The sequence below is a fragment of the Macrobrachium nipponense genome, chromosome 1 (genome assembly GCF_015104395.2).
Source record: "Macrobrachium nipponense isolate FS-2020 chromosome 1, ASM1510439v2, whole genome shotgun sequence".
Taxonomy (NCBI): domain Eukaryota; kingdom Metazoa; phylum Arthropoda; class Malacostraca; order Decapoda; family Palaemonidae; genus Macrobrachium; species Macrobrachium nipponense.
This window is the reverse complement of record NC_087200.1, coordinates 185841260-185864534: the sequence shown is the minus strand read 5'-3', so window position 1 is coordinate 185864534 and position 23275 is coordinate 185841260. Positions and strand designations below refer to the sequence as shown.

The 23275-nt window shown below is 37.1% G+C and overlaps 1 protein-coding gene across 1 annotated transcript in view; it reads left to right on the top strand.

The window, feature by feature from the left end:
* Positions 1-13403, top strand: part of LOC135219924 (LIM and senescent cell antigen-like-containing domain protein 1) — a 49498-nt gene extending 36095 nt beyond the window's left edge. The window contains exons 3-8 of the mRNA XM_064257137.1: positions 2634-2746; positions 4455-4647; positions 5085-5226; positions 8674-8932; positions 9913-10019; positions 10204-13403. Of these exons, the coding sequence (XP_064113207.1) occupies positions 2634-2746; positions 4455-4647; positions 5085-5226; positions 8674-8932; positions 9913-10019; positions 10204-10305 (916 nt within the window). The 3' untranslated portion in view covers positions 10306-13403. The remainder of the gene's footprint in view (positions 1-2633; positions 2747-4454; positions 4648-5084; positions 5227-8673; positions 8933-9912; positions 10020-10203) is intronic.
* Positions 13404-23275: the final 9872 nt, after the last annotated feature.

The window sequence follows — 23275 nt, the reverse complement described above, 5'->3', positions numbered from 1 at the left end:
ATCTACAAGGTGCCTGAAGAAGACTCCACCTACAAGAGCTGTTGAAGGAGACTACACCTATAGGAGCTAAGTCGTTTCCACTACAGAAGCACCTCTTTCGGGGAGGCAAGATCTAAGTAATCCAGAAGTCCTTTACACACGCACCAGTAGGAGCAAGATTCCATCTCTTCTTTAAAGAGTGGAGCCAGGGAGGAGCAGAACCGTGGGTCGTTCAAGTGCTTCGGGAAGGTTACTCCATCCCCTTCCAAGAAAACCCAGCACTGTCCAGTGTTCCCATCGCATTGACATCATACTTGAAGGGAAGAGGGAGCTTTGGCTTTGGGCAGAGAAATGGAGATTCTGATCAGGAAGCAAGCAATATAGGAGGTAAAGAACTTGAGCACAAAAGGGTTTTACAACACACTTTTCGTAGTCCCCAAGGCATCAGGGGCTGGAGGCCCATAGACATCAGCGCCTTGAAGCTTTGTTTGTTGAAGGCAAAATTTTGCATGAAAACAAGTCTTTCTTTTATGTTAGCTGTCTAGGCAGACAACTGGATAGTGACCCTTGACATGGAAGATGCGTACTTCCATGTCCCTATTCACCAGTCGTCCAGGAAATTTTTGAGGTTAATTTTCAAATGAAGAATTTTTCAGTTCAGAGCCCTCTGTTTCAGGCTGTCAAGTGCCCCTCAAGTCTTAACTACTCAGATCCTTGCTCCCTAAGGAAAATGGCTCCATTTGATGGGAATTGATGCATCAATTTATTTAGATGACTGACTCCTGAGATCCAAGTCGATTCGTCAGTTTTTGAAGGACTTAGACAAGATGTTATGCCTAACTCGACAGTTAAGCATACATACTAATAAATCCAAAGAAATTGCAAATGACTCCAACTATGAGGATTCTCTATCTATGGATGATTCTCTACTCTAGCTTTTCAGGCTTTTCTCTCCCCAAAGAGTTCTTAGTTTGGGCATCTTGCTCAGCCCTGGAGTGGATGAGTTTACTAGGGATTCTAACATTGGTGGAGTCATTCATAACATTAGGTCGTCTCCACATACACATCTCCAATACTTCCTAAAGGCGAGTGGGAGTTGGAAGAATCAACTAGACTCATTTGTTTTTCCAATTACAGGCAGTCCCCAGTTTTCAGTAGACTCGGTTAATGGCAATCCGGTCTAGAGCGCCATAGTTTCGGTTATCAGCACCTTATAGTATATGGCGCCATAACATACTAATACCCAACAGAGGCGCAATTAACTGAATCTCAGTGCTATAAATTGCCCGAGTTTCGGTTAATGGTGGTTCTTGCTTATCAGCACCCTGCCGAGAATGGAACCCCTCCCTGATAACCGGGGACTGCCTGTACGTAGGAAATAGAAGTTGATCTACAGTGGTAGCTGTTGCTGAATGTAGATGTTCGGCGTTTGACCACTCTCCACCCGATCTATGCATGCGTTGCCAGATACCACAAGATTCCTTGCTTTCATCTACTTTTTTACCGGATCCAGCTAGGCGCTAGAAATTATCCTATTGTTAAGACCTCAGGTTTTTAGCTATGAAAAATACAAATTGTCTTAGAAAATTTGTCATATTTTGTTAGGTAAAACTCAAGAAAAACCCACTAAAAATGGTTATACCTGGTGTTTTTAATAGTCTTATTGCAAAAAGTGCATTTTATGATGAAATTGATTAAAAACCAGGAATGTGTGGATGTTTCTCTTGGAAAAATACACGAATAGGCAAATTTTCTCTTGATAATAGGGTATATATTCCAGAGAAATCCACGAAGACGCGAGTCCGCAAATCTGGAGGTGCACTGTGGGCATTGCTTAAGGGTCTTTGCAATGGCCCTTTGACTGCTAACTTCAAACTGTTCCATTCATTTAACTGTACAAGACTCACTCATGAGTTCTTGATGTCCCGTGAAAATCCTCCGTTTTGCGAGAACTGTACTGTGCCTTCAACTGTGAAACATTTGCCGATTGAATATCCCAGATTTAGGAACTTGAGACATAGGTTCCTGTCTTGGGGACGTGACAGAGAAGGTAATTTTATTTTAGCTACAATTCTTGGAAAGGATTGTAATATAGAGCAGTTTTATATCTTTATGTGGGAGGTTGGCCTCCTCAATAAAATTTAGATTATACGTAGATTGTCTATGTAAGAATTTATACGTTTGAACAAATATATTTATATACATATAGTTTTAGATATTTTTATATGAAATTTATATTAAATTTAATTTTCTTCTATTTAAATTTATTTCAGTGTCAATAACCAAGATGTTTTGACGCCAGGTTTAATAGACACAATCAATCAATCAATTCCACCCTCACTAACAATCTTTCATAGTCCAACTATGAGGTTTTCCTCCTGTTACACCTTTCAAACCTTCTTACTGTCATTTTCCCTTTCAGCGCTGTTTATAAAAGTTTTTATTGCATTTTGAGTCTCTCTAGTGATAGGAATACTCTGGGGAATGACTTAAGACAAACTAGTCAAACTGTCACAATCTATCATTGCAGCATTAGTGAAATAATGATTTTTACTGTACTTAATGAATGGCTATAAAAAAACTATGCTGATTTTATAGGATATCCCATAACTTATAACCTAAATTTTATACTTTTAAAAATTGATTTTTTATAGGTGTGCTCAGTGTTTTCGACCATTTCCTGATGACATTTTCTATGAATTTGAAGGACGAAAATACTGCGAACATGATTTTCAAGTTTTGTTTGCTCCATGCTGTGGCAAATGCAGTAAGTTGAACCTGTTAAAGTTTATATTGGTTTTTATAATTATTATCAATTATTATTATTATTATTATTAATTAATTAATAGATTTGACAGTTCAGTACAGGCACACAATCCTTTCTCTGAAATCCTTGGGGCCAGATGCGTTTTGTTTTTTGGAATTTTTCAGATTTTGAAACTGTGGGTTCAGGAGCATAATTAAAATTACTACTGCTGCAAAAACATATATTTTTAAAAAATTTTCATGTTTTATTCTTTATAGTTATTTATTCATCATAGTTTATTATTATTTATATACTGCTTAATGAATGTGATACAATTAAGACCATATGTTCACTAGCATATTTTTAACAAAAACATTCTGTAAAATGCAAAAATATACCTACAGTAAGTAAAAAATTGTAAATCAACTTGTGAATTTTAACAATAAGTAAGACTATAAAATACATTTCATCATATTGATCTTGGAGAGAGTTGTTCTGTATTGTCACTGACATCATCATTATCAGCTTGCAGTTGTACATTTTGGATGGTTTGGGAATAGGATTCGTAAGTAATGATGCATCGCTACAACACACTGTATGTGATTTTTCATGCCTTTTGTTGTCATGAGTAAATATTTATATAAAAAAAATGATCATGGCAACTTTCAAACTTAGCACTGTCCACAACATACGTCTATAAATAGGACAGAAGGAGAGGGCTGTCATTGGTTAACGGATCTCCATGGCAACCAGCCAGCCAATCAGGTGTTAGCAGTGTTCTGTCTTAAAAGAATGTTTGCTCGCGTGAAGCTGACGATGACGTAAGTGTATAGAATGCATTCCTTCTCATTACTTTGACTGGAATATTGTTGGTTCACAGATTCTTCAAAAACACAATTTTGTTTTTGCTTCAGAAGATATTTACTAACACTGTGTTGACGTACCTTCAAAACAAAATTCCACTTTTTAATTTCTTGAGGAATTTTAATCCATTTATGTTTACCTGGTGGGTTACACCCTTCATAGTCCATGTGAGTGACAACAACAAAATTTGTTTGCTTGTTTGTAGTCTTCCAAAGATGTACGGACAACAATTAAATGTACGTCTTCCAAAGATGTATTACCTACATTACAAATTTTTAAAACATGAACGCACACAAACAGTGTCTGCATATGTGCTAATACCCATTGGTTAAAGAGACTCAAATTAGCAGTATCTTTTCTTGAGATTATTTAGGACTAAGGGTCAGAGGTCAATGTACAATTATTTTATTATCTTGCTATTTTTTTTTTTTTATCTTGGATTTTGTGAGGTAATTCTTGGGATTTAGTCAGAAAAAGTATTTGAGTAGCACCACACACCCAAATGACTCAAACAAGTTGTTAGCACACCAACCCACCAACTTTATGAGTTGACATTCTAGTTTCCACAAAATGTTTTGGGTTTTTAGAATTTCAGATAAAGGGTTGTGTACCTGTACTTTCCATTTTCTACTATGGGAAAAGTTCCATATTGTGGATATTCAAATTGTTCTTTTCTTTGAGCAACTTGTACCGCTTTACACTATTCAAGTTAGCATTCTCTTTTATTAAAGGTCTCAGCCATTTCCTTTAGACACTTGAGTTTGAGTGTATTCTTCTTCTTTGTGTTTTTCTTGATATTTATTAAAAATTTAGTAGTAACTTTCTTGGATATGTCAGTCTTTTTATGCGTTTTTTAAACTTGCAGATGAATTCATCATTGGTCGAGTAATTAAGGCTATGAACTTCAACTGGCATCCTCAGTGCTTTACATGTGAACTTTGTGACAAGGAGTTAGCTGACTTAGGATTCATCCGTAATGCTGGAAGAGCTCTCTGTCATGAGTGTAATGCTCGCGTGAAGGCAGAATCACAAGGAAAGTACATGTGCCACAGATGCCAGTAAGTAGAGGCTATTTTTCAAGTCGAACTGTATTTTTTAACAATTTAAGGAAACACGGGCACAAATCAACCAGCTTGGAAGGAGAGCAAAAGCGTTAGTGTCTACTTTCCAAGGCAGTTAATGAGAATACTAGCATTTCACGGAGTGTGGTGCACGGTCTGTGACCAGCTCTCACCTCGTACGTGCAGGAATTGCCAGATCTCACAGATTACTTGCTATACGATCTTAGAATGTTTTCAACCGGTTTCCAGCTGGCACTAAAGATTTATCCTATTGTTAAGACCTCAGGTTTGTTAGCTATGAAAAATACAAATTGATTAAAAATTTGTCATTTTACTTTAACACCAGTAACATTACCTTTTTTCCTTGAGAAATTATGTTATATGATAGTTTGTCATATTCAGTCAGACCCAACTACATTATTTTACACTTTCAGCTCAACAATTGATGGACAACCTTTGCGTTGGCGTGGAGACACTTTCCATCCTTATCACTTCAACTGTGCTGCCTGTGGTATTGAGTTGACTGCTGATGCACGAGAGGTGAAGAGTAGGCCTGGCTATACTGCCAATGATATGGTAAGATGAATTCTCACCACCAAGGTTTGTATTAATGATTAATTTCAAGAACTGAAGTATTGTCTGATATCCTTTAGCAAATTCGTGAACGGCAAATTTGCAGGTCCTTAATACAAAACTACAAGTAACTGACAGTAATACTGAAGTAAGTTCTAATGAAAATGAGGTCAGTTGTATGGATTATAGTTAAATATATTCTTGTTCTTATTTTCCGGTTATATCACCGGATTTTGGTAGTTACACAACCATCGGAACGCATTCATAGCCTTTTAGCAGGATGAGTCTTGTCCTTTGTTTAATTCAGATTATCATCAGACCGGATATTTATATTCTCCAGGAATAGTCCTTGAATGTAACTCCATTCAGTTAGGCCTAATACTTTTGCATGTAAGTTTTACTTACTCAGCTTATGCTATGTGCAAGTCGTTAGTTAATAATTGCCTTAAGTAATCATGATTTTACATCATTCCTTTAGGTCTTTTTGTTGGGTTCCTGCTCATGTGAACATATCAGGAAACGAAGAGGCAGACAAGCTAGCCAAATCAGCTGCGCAAACTTTGATACCAAGAAAATGCCCTGTTCCATATCGTGATACATTCTATGATATATGGAAATCCATCCAGCATTTATGGGTAGTTCAGTGGGACAGAGTAGGCCCCAATAAAATGAAAGAAAATTACTAGTCAGACACACCCTTGGAAATATGACCTAATACCAAGGAAGGGGGGAGGTTGTATTGTGTAGATTACGTCTTGGCCATACGCGTTTAACTCATGGCTATCTGATGGATGGGGAGCATGAGCCCATTCTGTGACGATTGCTTAGTTCCGCTAAAAACCGTTAGGCATTTGCTGGTTGAGTGTACCCAGTCTGGTGGAACTTAGGAATCGTTTTTTAGTTATAGTAGTGAAGCAGGGGGTAATTATAGCATGGCAAAACTGTTGGGAGAAAGCGCATGTATTTATAACATTATCTCTTTTATCAAAGAAGCTGGTCTTCTCAAATATATCTGACAGCTGTGCTGTCTTAGTATATACATATTCTTTTCTTTTTAATAATTTTACGGTTGTGATTAATCACAATTCTTTTTATCGGAATATTATTTTTACTTTTATCAGAAATTTATTTTATTTTCTTAAATCAAATTTATACGTATGTCTCTCATAAAGATAAAGGTATTTTGAATGTTGTATAATATATTATAAAAGTTAAAAGATCACATTTAGTATTCGGTGTCGGTGACCCTGGTAGTTGTGACGCCAGATAACTCTCAATCAATCAATCAATCATTCCTTTAGGCCAAGCTTTTGTGTTTAAATTTTGTTTATCTGCCATTGGTCATTAGCCTGACACTGGTAAATAATTACCTGAAAATAATTCTCGAATGTTATTCCATTCTTGTATCTTAGAACCTTTGCATTTATTATTTACTTACCGGGATTAGGCTACGTGCAAGTCACCAGTTTGTAATTACCTTTAAAAGTAATTCATGAAGGTTATATAATTCCCTTAGGTTATACCTTCCTTTAGGGATTTTGTTTACCAGCCATAGGCTATTAGTTACAAGCTGCTGGTAAATATAGTTACCTCAAAGTAATATGTGAACGTTGAGACATTCTTTTAGGCCATAAGTTTGCATTAGGCCAATACATTTTGTTTTGTTTACTGTGCTTGGGACACTCATCACTTACCTTTGCAGAGACTGAAAGTGAGGAGGTTGAAAGTATTAAGGAGAGAACGATCTTAATGTTTGGCTACAGGGGCTTTGGGAGAGAAGGCTTACATGGCCTCGGCGTACGGAGGTATTTCCTAGCGTCACGCAATTGTGAATGTTTCACATTTTAACCAATAGCCTCGAGCTCTCTTGGCACACTGGAGCACAGGTGGCCACTTGAGTCGTGTAAACTGGAGCACAGGCCACTTGAGTCAATTAGTGGGGCACATAATCGGTTACTGATTGTGATTACTTTCATTCATGATAATTTTTATAATTATTTCTTGTTGAGTAATCTGTTATTCATAAATTTTCTTTTATATCAGTCGAATTTGCTTTGAGACTAATATGAAAACGTTTGGTGATATAAACATATGTATGTAGAATTGAATAATGAAAGTTTGGAACGTGATAAATGCGTAAATAAAGGTATAAGCCATGAAGGAAAGTGAAATACTGGAGTAGCTGCAAGAACTTTCGACTTAACGTCCTTTAATTAGCAGACTGACTGACATACATGAGAAACTGAGAGGAAAAGGAAGGGTCATGTAAGTGACAGATAGGGACTATAAGGAGATTAGTACCTAGAATCCAACACACCTGGAGAATTAGTAACCTTCCCAAACGAACAGAAACATGGGCACAATTTGAGAGGTTTACAAAAAGATTAGGTCCAACTACTCAGACACATGGATAATATAGGGCAGCAACTGACCACATTCAAACCTTTGGTAAACTTGTTCACAAAACATATTAATCATACATATACAAAGAAAATATCTATAAGGCAACTAATTTGTATTTAAGTCTTTGATTGTTACATATACAAAGAAAATATCTACAAGGCAACAAATTTTTATTTAAGTCTGTGATTATATCTTTGAGGTCATTCTTAAACATGTTACAAATAAAAGGTTCAAAATGAAACAGGCCACAACTATCATTAAAATTACAATGGGAAGTAAGCTGTATTATGGCAGATTCTAAAAGATTTGGTGATAAGACATCTTTTGATCGAGTTAAAGTTGACCAAGGTCAAATTTTTTCTATTTATCGTTATTTATATGAAAATATTTCAAAACTGATAAAAGCTGCAACCTTGGGTTGTTTTTTATTGTATTCTACATGAAATTTCGCACATTTTCATATATAAAACTCTATGTAACGGCTAATATAAAATGGTGCAAAAATTATGTCAAAGTGACGAAATAATTTCCGAGATATGTCTCTGATGCTTTTTAGTGCAAGAAGAAAGAAAATCGCGCTTGCGCGCCTGGGTAACAATTGTAAACAAAACAACAGCTTGATCCGTGAACTCCCAGCATCCCTCAAGGTGCGTGATTCAAAAGTTTTCGCCAAGTAGGCCTATAACTATTTTTCCGTGAATTTAAAAAAAAAATATTTTGTGTCGACCTACCATACGTCGGTTAGGCACCCGACAGACAATTTTCGTCGACGTTCAATACGTCCAATAGGCGTTTAATGGTTAACAGTTCTTGTTACCAAGTATGAACAGGTTTTTGTTCCAAGTGAGTCATTCTGTTGGAGTCACATTAAGAATAAAGCTGTACCTTTTAGGTTAACCCAATTATTATACTACGTACTTCATTGTTGAATATTTTATTAATTGTCAACATAATTTCATTTGTAGAATAGTGCATGCATATCATATTACTTAGCCTAAAATCTTTTCAATTGTTCTCATTATTGATACAAGTACTTTTTTCTTGTAGAATGAGTTGTATTGCCTACGATGTCATGACAAAATGGGTATACCAATTTGTGGAGCCTGCCGACGCCCCATTGAAGAACGTGTGGTTACTGCATTAGGCAAGCACTGGCATGTGGAACATTTTGTGTGTGCTAAATGTGAAAAACCATTCATGGGTAATCGTCATTACGAACGGAAAGGTCTTGCCTACTGTGAAACTCATTACCATGAGTTGTTTGGAAACCTGTGCTTTGTTTGTAATGCTGTCATTTATGGTGATGGTGAGTGTTTAGACTATATTGAATGTTTTGTAAGGAAAATTCTATAAAGTACAGGCATCCATTGCTGTATAATTGGGTTATATTCCTCAGAAACCAATTAAATGGTGATTGATCGTACTGTTAGCAATATAACATATATTTAATTTTTTTAATATATAAAAAAAATTATCCTTAAAATCCATCAAGTCAGCTGTTAGATATTTATGAATAATACATGTAGCTGCATGTATTCAAATATTCAAACACAATAAATTGTTGTAAATAAAACTTTATATTGAAATGAAAAGTGAAAAAGGAAAGAAAATTGAGCAAGCAAAGAAATGACTGAACACACATTTTAGTGAAATGTAGTTAGGCAAGTTGGAAGCATGTGCAAGTTCAATGAACACAGATGAGATGAGGAGTCCTCCTTTCAGAGTTTAATGATACCTGTTTATCACCAATTTTTTTCTTTGGACTGTTTCCCTCACTTTCCCCAAATTGATTTCAGCTTGAACTTGGAGGACATTTCTTTTAGAACCTGGCAACTATTATGCAACACTTTCCACTTTGCAGTGATGAAACTATCACAATCAATTACCAAATTGTCAGAATTTATTTCACAGTACAGTGTACAGGTTTAAACTGTGTGCTGAAGTAAGTTATGTTTACGTGGTAGTATCTTGAGCATGGAAGTAAACTACACTTAAGTTTTACAAATGGTACTAAACAATTAACAAAAAACAGCATATTGCTTCAGGAATATTAGGGGACCTCGCATAGTTTTTCGGGTAGGGAAAACTTACCCACTATACACGTTGGTTGGATAGTGATGGATGCCTATGTATACTCATTCCTTTATTTATACATCACTAAATTTTAGTGACTTCAGTTAAGCATTTTGTCTTTTTATGTTAATATACTATCTCAAGCTAAGTACAAGATTTTAAAAGTTTTTTGTCTAATATATATAGCTGTATGTATATATATTTCTTTTCCAGTGGTGATGGCCCTGAATAAGGCTTGGTGTACTCATCATTTTGCCTGTTCTCTTTGTGACACCAAAATGAACCAGAAAACTAAATTCTTTGAATTTGACCAGAAGCCGGTAGGTTTTTCCTCGTTATAATTGATTTGGTTATTTTAATAACTTTGGACAATATTTATTAGTACTTCAGCCCAGTCAGTTAGGTTTGGTAGATATCCTGTGAATATTGTGGAACAATTATAGAAAAGAACTAATTTTAAGGCTGTTTTAATTTTGTGTGAATTGTTTTCATCTGCTTCTCCAGATTTGCAAGAAATGCTATGAAAGGTTCCCTCAGGAGTTGAAGAAGCGTCTGAAACGGCAACACGAGGTTCAGGCTCGTGGTGGAAGGCCAATACAGAACTAATTTACATGAGGAGGCAAAACCCTACTGGAAATTTGAATGGAAAAAGTTTGTTATAGCTTATTCACTTTACCAAGTATGCTATTTTCTTGCTTTAATGGCATTTTATTCATTTCCTTTTGCCAATAATCCTGTAATGGAATTCCACAAGCTACTTTTTTCAGAGAACAAATCTGGCAAAGTTGCTGTAATAGTATTTTTATGGCTAATTTGTCCATGAAATCTAATTTTAAGATAATTCATTTACTGTCAATGGCTTTAACACTGAAGGTTTCTGTGTAATGAACAAAATAATCATCACTTACCAAAGTTAATAGTAGTTCTAACAGGACTTACATGTAGTGTGCATGTGAGAACTTGTGCAACTGTAATAATATTCAGTATTTATATTTTTTGTTGTTCATGCTGTTGTGGGTACAAAAAGTTTTGTACTAACAAACGTTATCAGCAGATACATATACAGGTGTTCAGCTCTGTGTAAAAGAGAAATTTTACAATGACTACTGTAATTAAAACAATAGGAAAAATGTAAAGTAATGAAATAACCACATCTGGTTCTCGATAATTGGGTATATTTACAGACCTGATAATTAGTTTTATTTACAAACTTAAGTTACAGTATGTATGAAGAATCTCAAATCAGAAAAACAATTGGGACTGTTCTTTTATGGATGTATGAAATAACATTCTTAATGTCTAAAATAGTTTTCCCAAATTTTTAGACTTTTTCTTAATGTTTAATTTATTACATGGGGTGTTAATTATAATTTAGCTATTAATCTTTTCAGAGTTATGTGCCAAAGTATGACTGTTACAGTATACGTACTATAGTTATTTATACCGTGTTGTTATAAGATAGACTGAAGAATTTATACGAAACCCAAGGCAAGCCAAATCATTGAAACGAAAGATTTTGTGTTGAGGACACTGGTTCTTGCAGTAAAGACAGTTAATAGAGTTACAGATGGTGTGATCTTAGGAAATGTGTCATGTTTTAATGTTTTGAAGCTTTAATTATAGAATTTAGGACTTGCTAAGTTATTAGTTCCAAAAGTCAAGTCAGTCATTAATCATTGATTTATGCTAATGTTCTAAGATCAGTAGTGTTCCATTGGCAAATTTATTTCAAATATTAATACTCTCGAGGCAATTATTTATACAAATTTTACCACTTTAATCTAAGGTAGTGGTAATAATGTTTAGTACCTCATTGCCAGAGTTGCATGTAAGACATGTCTGTAATGGAGGGGATTTTAATGACTTGACAAGCACAAAAATTCCAGAAGAGGATTCTTGATATATTTACATAGATATGTATCTTTGAATGGCATGCTTAATGTAGGTAACTTATCATATTTCACCTTTAATGCAACAAGAAGGTTTTTCATATCACTGCCATGACTGCACACTTGAGATGGAATTAAAACCAAGGAGCAGAGCCAATGGGCTGTACTGTGTTGTCTTAAAAAAACTATCTGCATGACCTTACAAGCTGGAAGATGTATCGTGCATTTGTTCTGTTATAATGCAACAACTATATGTCTAAAAGCACAAATGTAGCCATTTGTTAGGTATGAAGCATGATCCTCAACCTTGTTTCATATTCACAAATATTATACCCTCTATCCAGGAAATTCTTATACCACACCAAATGGAATGGTTTTACCTTGAGGGCTTAGTGTAAGTTCAAACATGTACTGTAAAGTTTTTACATGAGCTGGGATAAAGCTAAAGGTAACAATATTATGCTGTAAATGAACAGGACATGAGAGACAAACTTGCCTGCGTAAGGGTCCCATCAACTAATGACTTAATGGGGTCTGGTTCCCTCTCTCCCATATAATATATACTGTCCTTATGGAAACTAGTGCTTCTTTTATTGTAGTTTGGTCATTTGGAATATTCTCCGATTTTTCAGGCTCTTAGACTCTTTGACTCTGAAAGATTGGTGCTGCATAGCTCAATAGTCATTTTAATGTTTCTGTGGATATATTTATATATATAAAAGATTTATTAGCATACCATTTTCTAACTTAAATAGTGATGACAGTTTCCATAAATAATGGATATATTTAGTTAAAAAAAATTTCAAAGGTGATTAATGCTTGTATTGTTGAGTTTATAGGGGTCCAATTCTATGAATAAATCCAGTGAAAATCCAAGTTTGCTTTTGGTAGAAGTTATCAAGGGATGTGCTAGGTAGAATCTCACTTTTCACTGAATTCTGATCTTGGAGCTCACTGAAACTTGCTTTTTGTATGTGGACTGTTATGTGTTAGTGAAGAGTTCATTGTTTGTTCTTGGCTTTCTTTGCCTGACTGATTCTTTAAAATTATTGTGTTATGGTATTGCAAAGCACCCAAGTCTTTAGGGCTCAGAGGTCTGGTTAAAATAATCTTTTATCCTATCCTATCATGTAGGTTGAATGTATCTAGGTGCATTGGTGCCACTGTCACTTTTAACTTGTGTAAAATTAAATCTGATGATTCAGTCTCATGTAACATTAAATATCAGACTGAAAATTTGTTTTGAGGTATAATAATAAATGTTCCTTAACATGGCTTTATGATAAAGGTTTTATACTAAAATACAGTATGCAGGTTATAGAGTTTGCAAGTTGGATACAGGGTACATTTTTATTTTAAAACTGTTAATGGCAATTTGGCAATAAAGTGTGAAGTGAAGAATAATATTTTAAACCCAAATGTCAGCAGTTTTAAATGTACTATTAATTATTATTTTCTTGATATCATGTACCAGCAGTGAAGTGTACCTTAGATAAAAACACTGTGCCTTAAAATCGCCTTTAGAAATTGATGGGAATTTAGTGCAAATTTTATGCAATTTCTTGTGAATGGAAATTTATTTGAAATACTTTAAATTACAACAATAACATTTGTGTTCTTTGAGCTATGGTGCTTTCTTTATGTATGTATGTAATCAAAGAATTGTTTTATCATATGATGAATTTAATGTTTTGATCAGTTTATTTTAACTATGTGGTTAATATCACTAATTAAGTATTGCAATGGAAATAATCAAGTCAGTAACTAATTCTTAATCAATATAATCATAATAGGTGCAATAAATTTAGATGTAAATCATGTTTTATTTCCCATTTTTGCTTTTGGTGAGAAGATTGAACATCATTTTGGTTTTCATCTCTCGTTATTATTTTTTGCTCTTTTTAATGCAAGCAAAAAAGGGTACTCGGAGCTACAGCAGTCCCCTGGCTACTGGTTGCCCCCTCAGCTTTTCTCTGGTCGAGTGGGCCAAGTGTTCTTCATTGCATAGGCCTGTTTAGGTCCTTTTCTGAGTCTTATTCTGGTCAGAGAGCAACCATTAGTCCCCCTGCTACTGGTTGGCACCCAGCGTTTCTCTGGTCTAGTGGGGCAAGTGTTCTTCAATGTCTAGTCTTGTTTAGGTCCTTTTCGGAGTCATCTTCTGGGCCAGAGAGCAACCAGCAGTCCCCCGGGTACTGGTTGCTCCCCAGCGTTCGTCTGGTCTAGTGGGCCAAGGTGTTCTTCAAGGCCTAGGCTTTTTTAGGTCCTTTTCGGAGTCGTCTTCTGACCCAGAGAGCAACCAGCAGTCCCCTGGCTACTGGTTCCCCCCCCAGTGTTTGTCTAGTCTAGTGGGCCAAGTGTTTTTCAAGGCCTAGTCTTGTTTAGGTCCTTTTCGGAGTCTTATTCTGGGTCAGAGAGCAACCAGTAGCGGGAGTCAGGCTACTTTTATTTCAGCTCATTGTTTAAGGGGTCAGAAATTTAAAGTTATTAAAGAAAACCTTGAATTGATCATGGATTTAATGGCCCAAAGACTTATCAAGTTAAGCTGATTGAAGTAAATATTAAATTTAGTGATGATTTTCACACAGTTCAAGTTATGTGCATCCCAGAAATAAACATTAATTTGAAATATCCAGGTTTAAGTAAGATTGTAAATAGTTTTATTAATGCTGGGTATATATTAGCTGATGAAGAACTCATTGATAACTCTGAAGAAATAATGAATATTGATTTCGTTTTGGGAGCCAATGCTGTTCATTGTATCATGGCAAAGACTGTGAGGTTTGGTCTTTGTGATCCTTCTGTGTATCTCCAAACAGGGCTGGGAGTCATGCTAACAGGGGATATGGAGAGGATGTTTAATAATTTACCTTATCTTTCTGTTCATGCAAATAAGCTAATGAGCTTGTGTTCTAATGTTGGAGAAGTTGGGGATCCTGGGGCTGAATTATCGTTGGATGGTTTGGGATATTCAATGGTGTCGTGCAGTGATGCACAGGGACAAGGTGACCTTGTGGGAAGCAGTTCCAATGTTTGCATTAGTAGTGATTGTATTCTTGAAGATGAGGAACTTGATAGAGCTGCTGTTAGAGTTCTGGAAGAACATTGTATTAATATTTTGCATAAGGATAGCATAGATTTGTGTGATGACACGGTTGAAATAAATGAAGGCTTGATTAAATATTTGCTCAATAATACTATCCGTAACACTGATGGTAGGTTGATTATGCCTTTCTTGTGGAATGGCAGAGTTGCTCATCTTTTGGGAAGGAATTTTAACCTTGCTAAACAAATTTTGAGTTCTAATTTACGGAAACTCCTAAAAAATGAGGAGTATCTCAAGTTAATGGATGATAATGTCAAGATGCAAGAAAGTCAGGGCATCATTGAAAAAATTCCAAATCTTGATCAGTTTATTCAGGAACATCCAGAACATAGTTTTATGGCTCATATGGGTGTTTATAAGTTGAGTCGTGAAACCACCAAATGTAGGATGGTATTTTTGTCAAATTTGTGTGAGAAGAGACCAAATGGATCTTCAATTAGTCATAACCAGGCAATGTGGCCGGGTCCTTGTATTAACCAGAAACTTTCTATAGCATTGCTGCATTTAAGATTTGACCAGCATTTGCTTTGTTTTGATCTTAAACAGGCTTTTTTGCAGATAGCTTTAAATGAAGTTGATCAGAATAAACTTTTGTTTCTTTGGTTTAAGAATGTTAGTAAGGGAGACTTTACTCTTAAGGTGTGTACAAGAATATGAGGTTAAGTTTTGGACTAAGATGTAGTCCAACATTGTTAGTGGTTGCTCTCTATAAAATTCTGATGATTGATGTTGAACATGATTCTGAACCAGTTAGAGAATTAAAGAAGCTAATATATGCTTTGATGTACATGGATAAGGGTGCTGTGACTGCGAATGATTATGGTAACTTGAAGTTTGCCTTTGATCATTTGCACCATATAAATTTGAACTACAACAGTTTGTTACTAACAACCAGAACATACAAGATGAAATTAATGACATTTTGCCTGAAAATGTTCCAGATATAGTTAAATTGTTTTGGTTGAGATGGAACAGACAAGCTGATAGCCTTTTGACACAAAAGCTAAATCTTGAAATTTCAACTGATACTAAGAGACTTGTTCTCAAATCTATTGCTTCAAATTTCGACCCCCTATTATATTAATGGTCCCATTTTGAATAGGGCTCGTATTTTCATGCATGAATTGCAAACAGATAAGCTACTTGGTTGGGACACTAAGCTTCCCGAGAATAAAGTCCGTGAGTGGCGTAATATTGTAAAGCAGCTGAATTCAACTCCTGAATTATCTATTCCTAGAGTAATTGGAGATAGGAATGGATGTTATAGATTGATTGCTTATACTGACAGTAGTAAACTAATGTATGGAGTAGTTGTCTTTATTCAGGATACTGAGACAAAGCAGGCAAGTTTTGTATTGGCTAAAAACAGAATTGTAAATAAGCAGTTAGAAGGTAAAAGTATTCCATCATTAGAATTTCAGGCCATTTTTCTTGGAACAAAAACATTGATTGAATTGAAGAGAGAGTTGTCTGGTCCTTTGAATGTGAAGCCTGTCAATATTTGTGAGTTGGTATTATGCACAGATAGTTTAGTTTCTTTGAGTTGGATTAATGGTTATGTAACTAAGTTGGAAAAAATGAACAAAAGCAGCACTTTCATATTTAAATCGTTTAAATCAGATAAGTAAACTCTGTGAAGAAAACCCTGTGAAATACAAATTTGTCAGTGGAGTTATGAATCCTGCTGACTGCATCACAAGATGTGTTTCTTTTAAGCAACTGTTGAAAACTACTTACTTTACTCTGCCCCCGAATCTTGCTGATGAATGTTTGGCAGCTGAAGTTAATAAACCTGAAATCATGGAGGTCATTGTTCCTAACCCTGTAGCAAAGGCTGACCCAATCAATGTTATGATTGGTATTGCTCCCTCTGATTGCAAGGCAGAAACTGGAAATCGAGGAGAGCATTTGATACCTTTGGATAGATTTTCTGACTTTAAACGTCTTGTCAGAGTAAACTTGTGTGTTTTGAAGTTTATTCATAACATCAAACTTAAATTGAAGGTTAATAATCCTGATAGGTTTGGGAATTTTAACTACCCTGAAGTAAATTAATGTTATTAGGGTGGAACAAGGTCTTGGATTTCCTGAAGTTTTTGCTTATTTTGAAAGTGGTGATAAACGGTTTATGGCTGTTCCAAATATTGTGGCTCAACTGAATATCTATATGGATAAATTTGGTATTTTACGAGTTAGATGTAAAGTCCCAAAATGGAAACAGGATAATTACTTGCATTTTCCTAATCTCTTGCACAAAGATAGTAAATTAACTAATTTGATTGTTTTGGATATGCATAAGAAGTTTGGTCATTCGGGACTGTAGTATGCATTGTTATAAGAAATGAGAAAAAAGTTCTGGATTCCTCATTATTTCTCGGTAGTTAAGAATATCCTCAAGGGTTGCATTCAATATAAAAGATTTAATGGACGAACGGTTAAACTGAATCAGAGTAGTTCTCGTGAATTTAGAATTAATCCTCCTAAAATTCCATTTAGTTATATTTTTGTTGATCATTTGGGACCATTTTATGTTAAAGTAAATGGTAAGAAAAGTAAAGTATGGCCTTTGTGTTTGACTTGCTTATGGACGAGAGCAATTAATTTGAAACTTTGTTTAGATCTCTCAACCAAGGAATTTTTACGCTCTCTTCAGATGCATTGCTTTGAATATGGTATCCCACAGTTAGTTTTGTCTGATTTGGGTTCACAGATAGTTGCTGGCGCAAATTTAATCATCAATTTTTTTAACGATTCTGAAGTTCAAAGCTATTTCCATCAAAACAATGTGAAGCCAATAAAGTTTGAACAGTACTTCAAAGGATGCAACAAATTGGGAGGGTTGGTGGAAACTTGTGTTAAACTCACTAAAAAGTTGCTCTACAGTTCTATACATAAACATGTATTGGATTTAAGAGATTTTGAGTTTTTTGTTGGTCAGACTGTATATTTACTTAACAAGCGTCCCATTGCTTTCAAGGAAGCCCTTAGATACTATGGGTGATGAGATTCCTGATCCTATAACACCAGAAATTTTGATACATGGACGAAGTTTGCCTTCTGTTAGTATTATTCCTGAGTTACATGATGTTGATGATGATCCTGCTTGGCTTGCCAAAGGAAATAATGTGGGTAATATTGTAGATGGTTATCGGGAACTTGGGAAAGTTAGACAGAAGTTAATTGATCTGTATCACTCTGAATTTGTTAAAGATTTGATTTATCAGGCTACTAATGATAAGGATATGTATAGACCCGTCACACATAATAAGCTTAAAGTTGGAGATGTGGTGCTCTTAAAAGAGTCTAATATGAAACCGGTCAGTTATCCAATGGGTGTTGTGAGGGATGTTGTTGTTAATGATATAAATGAAGTTACAGGTGCAGTAGTGTTGAAGGGAGCTACTAGAGAACTTGTAAGACGTCATGTTACGTCTCTTATTCCAATTTTGAGTTGCTGCGAAACTGATGATCTGGGTAATATTGATATATGTGATAGGAACCCATTAGTTGTAAATAAGGTTAAAAGAAAAGCTGCGGTTGATAGTATGGCTAAAACTAAGGCTATCCTTTCAGACATGAATAATTAAGATTTGGTGATGGTTTTTAATTTTTCCTTGATTCAAATTTGTTGTATAAAATTAAAACATTTGAATCCCCCCCCCCCCCCCCTTGGAGTGTGAAATAAATTTCATTCCATGATTTTGAATTTATTATTGCCTTTATAGATATTTAATGTATTATTATTTTTCCTCTAGCCTTTTTTGCTATTTATTTAAAAACATTAGAAGGCAAGGGAGTCTAGAGGTTGTTTATGTCAATAGATGGCTCTGCTGTCCAGTTTTACTTTATCTTCCAGTTTGAAGATCCTTGGAGAAAAATCAGCAGAGTATTTACCTTGAGGAAAACTTGATGGAGGAAAGGCAGTCGTTTAACAACTCTCATTATATAAAGTGTAGAGCAGTTATTGGCCATGGACTTGTATTAACTACTCATCATCATTTTACATAATTTGGCTGTTTTTTTTTTTCAAAGGAGAATTTATCAAGGATTTTATAACCAGCCATGGAGTGAGTTAATTTCTTCGTCCCGCTCTGCGACAACGATTTATTACGATATATATATATATATATATATATATATATATATATAGATATATATATAATATATATATATATATATTAATATATATTTATATTATAATATAAATATCATAAATATAATATCTATATATATATATATATTAATATATATATAATATATAATATATATAGATATATATATATTGAAAAAACAGATAATCTAGACATGTACAGCAAGTTATCCCTACATAATTATTACCCGATTTTCTCTGATTTGTCTTCTAAAGAGAATGGAATATTTTATTGGGTGACAGTTATTTTTTAATAATTTTTTTCACTCGCTTTCTTAACATTTTTTTTTTCTTACAATTTTTCGTTCACAGGACCATTATAAGCGATGGACAAAATTGTCCCTGAACCCTGAACGTTTCTAGGTATGTTTATTTACACAAAACGGTGTGTATAGCTTAGGTACTTGATCACATCCTGAATTATTCATGCAGACATTTTTTAGTCATTTTTACAATTTGTAGTTCATACCAATGCCGCTTAGGTTAAAAGGAAAATTTCATAAGACGGTGGTAAGAACAGCAATGCTGTATTTTACGGAAACAGCAAGCATGAGAAAAACAGAGCAGAAGAAGATGGATGTGGCAGAAATGAGAATGCTTAGGTAGATGTCTGGGGTGACAAGAGAGGATAGGATCAGAAATGACTACATAAGGGGGTCGACTAAGGTGGTGGAAATATCAAAGAAAGGGCAGGAGGGGAGGCTGAGATGGTATGGACACCTGTTGAGGAGAGATGAGGACCACGCTGGGAGACATACTATGGGGGTGGAGGTGCAAGGGAGAAGAAGAAGAGGGAGACCAAGAAAGAGATGGAAGGACTGTGTGAGAGGAGAATTACATGAGAAGGGAATTGATGAGGCAGAAGCGCAGGATAGAAATAGATGGAAACGGCTCATCCGAAACGGCGACCCCATATAAAAATGGGAACAAGCTGGGAAGAAGAAGACCAATGGACAAAATTGTCAATAAGCCAATCTAAAAAATTTTTGCATTGTTGTTTCAGAATACGTTTATTGAGACAAAACCGTTGAAAACTGTTAATTAACTAAAATTCGATAATTCCTCGAAATCCGGTGTTTGGCGCGCCCCTGTAAGGACCAGAGATTAAGACAGGTAGCTGGATACTGATGATTTATTTACAGACAAACTGGGTTGACATAGACAGGTTCGGAAAGATAAGTAGTACAGACTCGCACCGTGAACAGAAATGACTCTGAGACAGTACATTTGTGTTTTCTTACAAACATACATTTAAATATATTAAGGCGTACAAATAATGGAATTGCATGTGTTATACATCGGCGGAAAGGCCGCGGAACGCTCTATCGGATGGAAGTAAGAACAACGCGACTTGATGATTGGATACAATGAAAATAGGGAAAAAGCGTTGCCCTTACAAATACTCCCCACCAAGACAATGATTATGGAATAATTATTGAATGAAAAAATATCTTGGAGGCAGGAGGCGACCCCGTGTCCTTGTGACACTTGTTGTGGGGCGTCATCGAGTGTAGAGTCCTTCGGTTTTGCTGACTGACAGTATGCCTCCCCTGGCGATTGCCTGGGGGGTTCCACTGTCTGGTGGGGCGACCAAGACTGTGAGAGAGCTGCATTGTGTTTGGTGGTGGTGTGGGATGGGCCGTGGGGACCCCCAGGTGTGGCAGCGGCGTAGGTTGGGCTGAGGAAGTCGCCAGCGCGGCAGCGGTGTCCCGAGGGCAGAGCGGAACCACAGGTGAGCAGTGGCATCAGCAGGTCGAGGAAACCCACAGGTAGCGGCGTCGGCAGGTAGGGGAGGCTCACAGGCTTGGCAGCGGTGTCGGTGGGCTGAGGAGGACAACAGGTGACAGCATCAGAAAGGGTGAGCAGGTCTACAGGCGTGGCATCGACGTCAGGGAGGCCGAGCGAGCCCCAGGAGCGACGGCAGCGTCGAGGGTTTGAAAAGGCCCACAGGCAGCGACGTCAGGGAGGCCGAGCGAGCCCCAGGAGCGACGGCAGCGTCGAGGGTTTGAAAAGGCCCACAGGCATCGACGTCAGGGAGGCCGAGCGAGCCCCAGGAGCGACGGCAGCGTCGAGGGTTTGGAAAACGGCATCACGGCAGACGACGTCAGGTGCCGAGCAGCCCACATGTGGCGCGTCTTGGCAGCGACGTCGGGTGGGTAAAGCAGGTCCCTGGGTGTAGCAGCGGCATTGGCAGGCAGGGGAGGCCCACAGGCAGCAAGTCAGGGGGGCCGAGCAGGTCCACATGTGCGGCAGCGATGTCTGGTGGGTAAAGCAGGTCCCTGGGTGTAGCAACGGCGTCGGCAGGCAGGGGAGGCCCACAGGCAGTGACATCAGGGGGGCCGAGCAGGTCCACATGTGCGGCAGCGATGTCTGGTGGGTAAAGCAGGACCCTGGGTGTAACAATGGCGTCGCCAGGCAGGGGAGGCCCACAGGCAGTGACATCAGGGGGGCCGAGCAGGCCCACATGTGCGGCAGCGACGTCGGGTGGGTAAAGCAGGACCCTGGGTGTAGCAGCGGTGTCGGGAGTTTGTCTGGGGACTCGCAGGTGTGGCAATGGCGCTGGGATAAGAACCGAGGAGGGCCGCAGGTTCAGTGGGTCGAGAAGATATCTGGTGTCCCCCGGGTGAGGCAAAGGAGGCCGCGACGTCAGATGGATATTTCTGAACCGCCGCCTGAATTTTGTGTTGGCTGACCAGCACCCAGCTACCCGTCCTCGAAAAATAAACGGCAAAACATTCTGGGAAGCAGTGCCGTGATTAGTCCGTTAATGGCGTTGGTGTCGTCCTCGCAATGGAGTTTTCAGAGACCTAAACTGTGGCACCGTATTGAGTCCGTTAAAGGTTCTCTGAAGGTGAGCAGCCGTAATTAGTCCATTAAAGGCTGGGCCTAAACTGCTGTGTCACCAACTCCGGGAGGTCATTAGTTGTGAGGACCAGAGATTAAGACAGGTAGCTGTATACTGATGATTTATTTACTGTTGTTGTTGTTGTTGATTAAGCTGGCCTTATGCCAGCACAGGCGTTTGCTCAAGAGCAGACCGTAGGTCATTTGAATATTTGCAGGTGGAAAGGTGATTTTTAAAGGATATGAGGTGAGCCTTTATTTATGATCTCAATGGTATATGAAGGTGAAATGGTATGATTTGCAAGTGAAAGGAAAGGTGAACAGGCATTTATTTACAGACAAACTGGGTTGACATAGACAGGTGTGGACGGATAAGTAGTACAGACTCGCACCATGAACAGAAATAACTCTGAGACAGTACATTTGTTTTCTTACAAACATACATTTAAATATATTAAGGTGTACAAATAATGGAATTGCATGTGTTATACATCGGCGGAAAGGCCGCGGAACGCTCTATCGGATGGAAGTAAGAACAACGTGACTTGATGATTGGATACAATGAAAATAGGGAAAAAGCGTTGCCCTTACACCCCTGTATGTATATACTATGTATGTATGCATGCATGTGTGTATGAATTAAAACAGTGCGTTGTCTCATTCTGACACTCGTATCAAGACCACCGAGATACTGGTGGCCTTGCTCGTATACGGTTGTAGAATTAACGAAACGCCTTTTTAGAAATATCAATTTCCATCCAGTCCCAAAGGACATCATTTTCTATGTGACAGAGGGTTAAAAGTGAATAAAACAGAGGTTTTGGTGAGCAGTAGAGAAGATAGAGGCAGACCTTACCTTACAGAACTTACATCTTGTTCGGGTTGCCCCAGGTCCCTCAGTGTAGGCACCTCTAATGTCTAACAGAGAGTTGCTAGTACATCTTCCGGTATATTTTGCATTTTCCAATCTTGGATGGTCTGGGATGCAACTTAGATATTTGTCGAGCTTATTCTTAAACACATCTACGCTCACTCCTGATATATTACTCAGATGAGCTGGCAACGCATTGAATAGACGCTGCATTATCGATGCTGGTGCGTAGTGGATTAATGTCCTGTGTGCTTTCCTTATTTTTCCTGGTATAGTTTTGGGCACTATTAATCTACCTCTGCTTGCTATTTCTGATATTTTTAGCTCCATGATGTTTTCGGCTATTCCTTCTATCTGTTTCCATGCCTGAATTATCATGTAGCGTTCTCTTCTCCTTTCTAGACTATATAATTTTAAGGATTGTAGTCTTTCCCAGTAGTCAAGGTCCTTAACTTCTATTCTAGCTGTAAAGGACCTTTGTACACTTCCTATTTGTGCAATATCCTTTTGATAGTGTGGGTACCATATTATATTGCAATATTCAAGTGGACTACGAACATATGTTTTACAAAGCATAATCATGTGTTCAGCTTTTCTTGTTTTGAAGTGCCGTAACAATATTTCCATTTTTGCTTTACATTTTGCCAATAGAATTGCTATTTGATCATTGCATAACATATTCCTATTCATCATCACACCAAGGTCTTTAACTGCTTCCT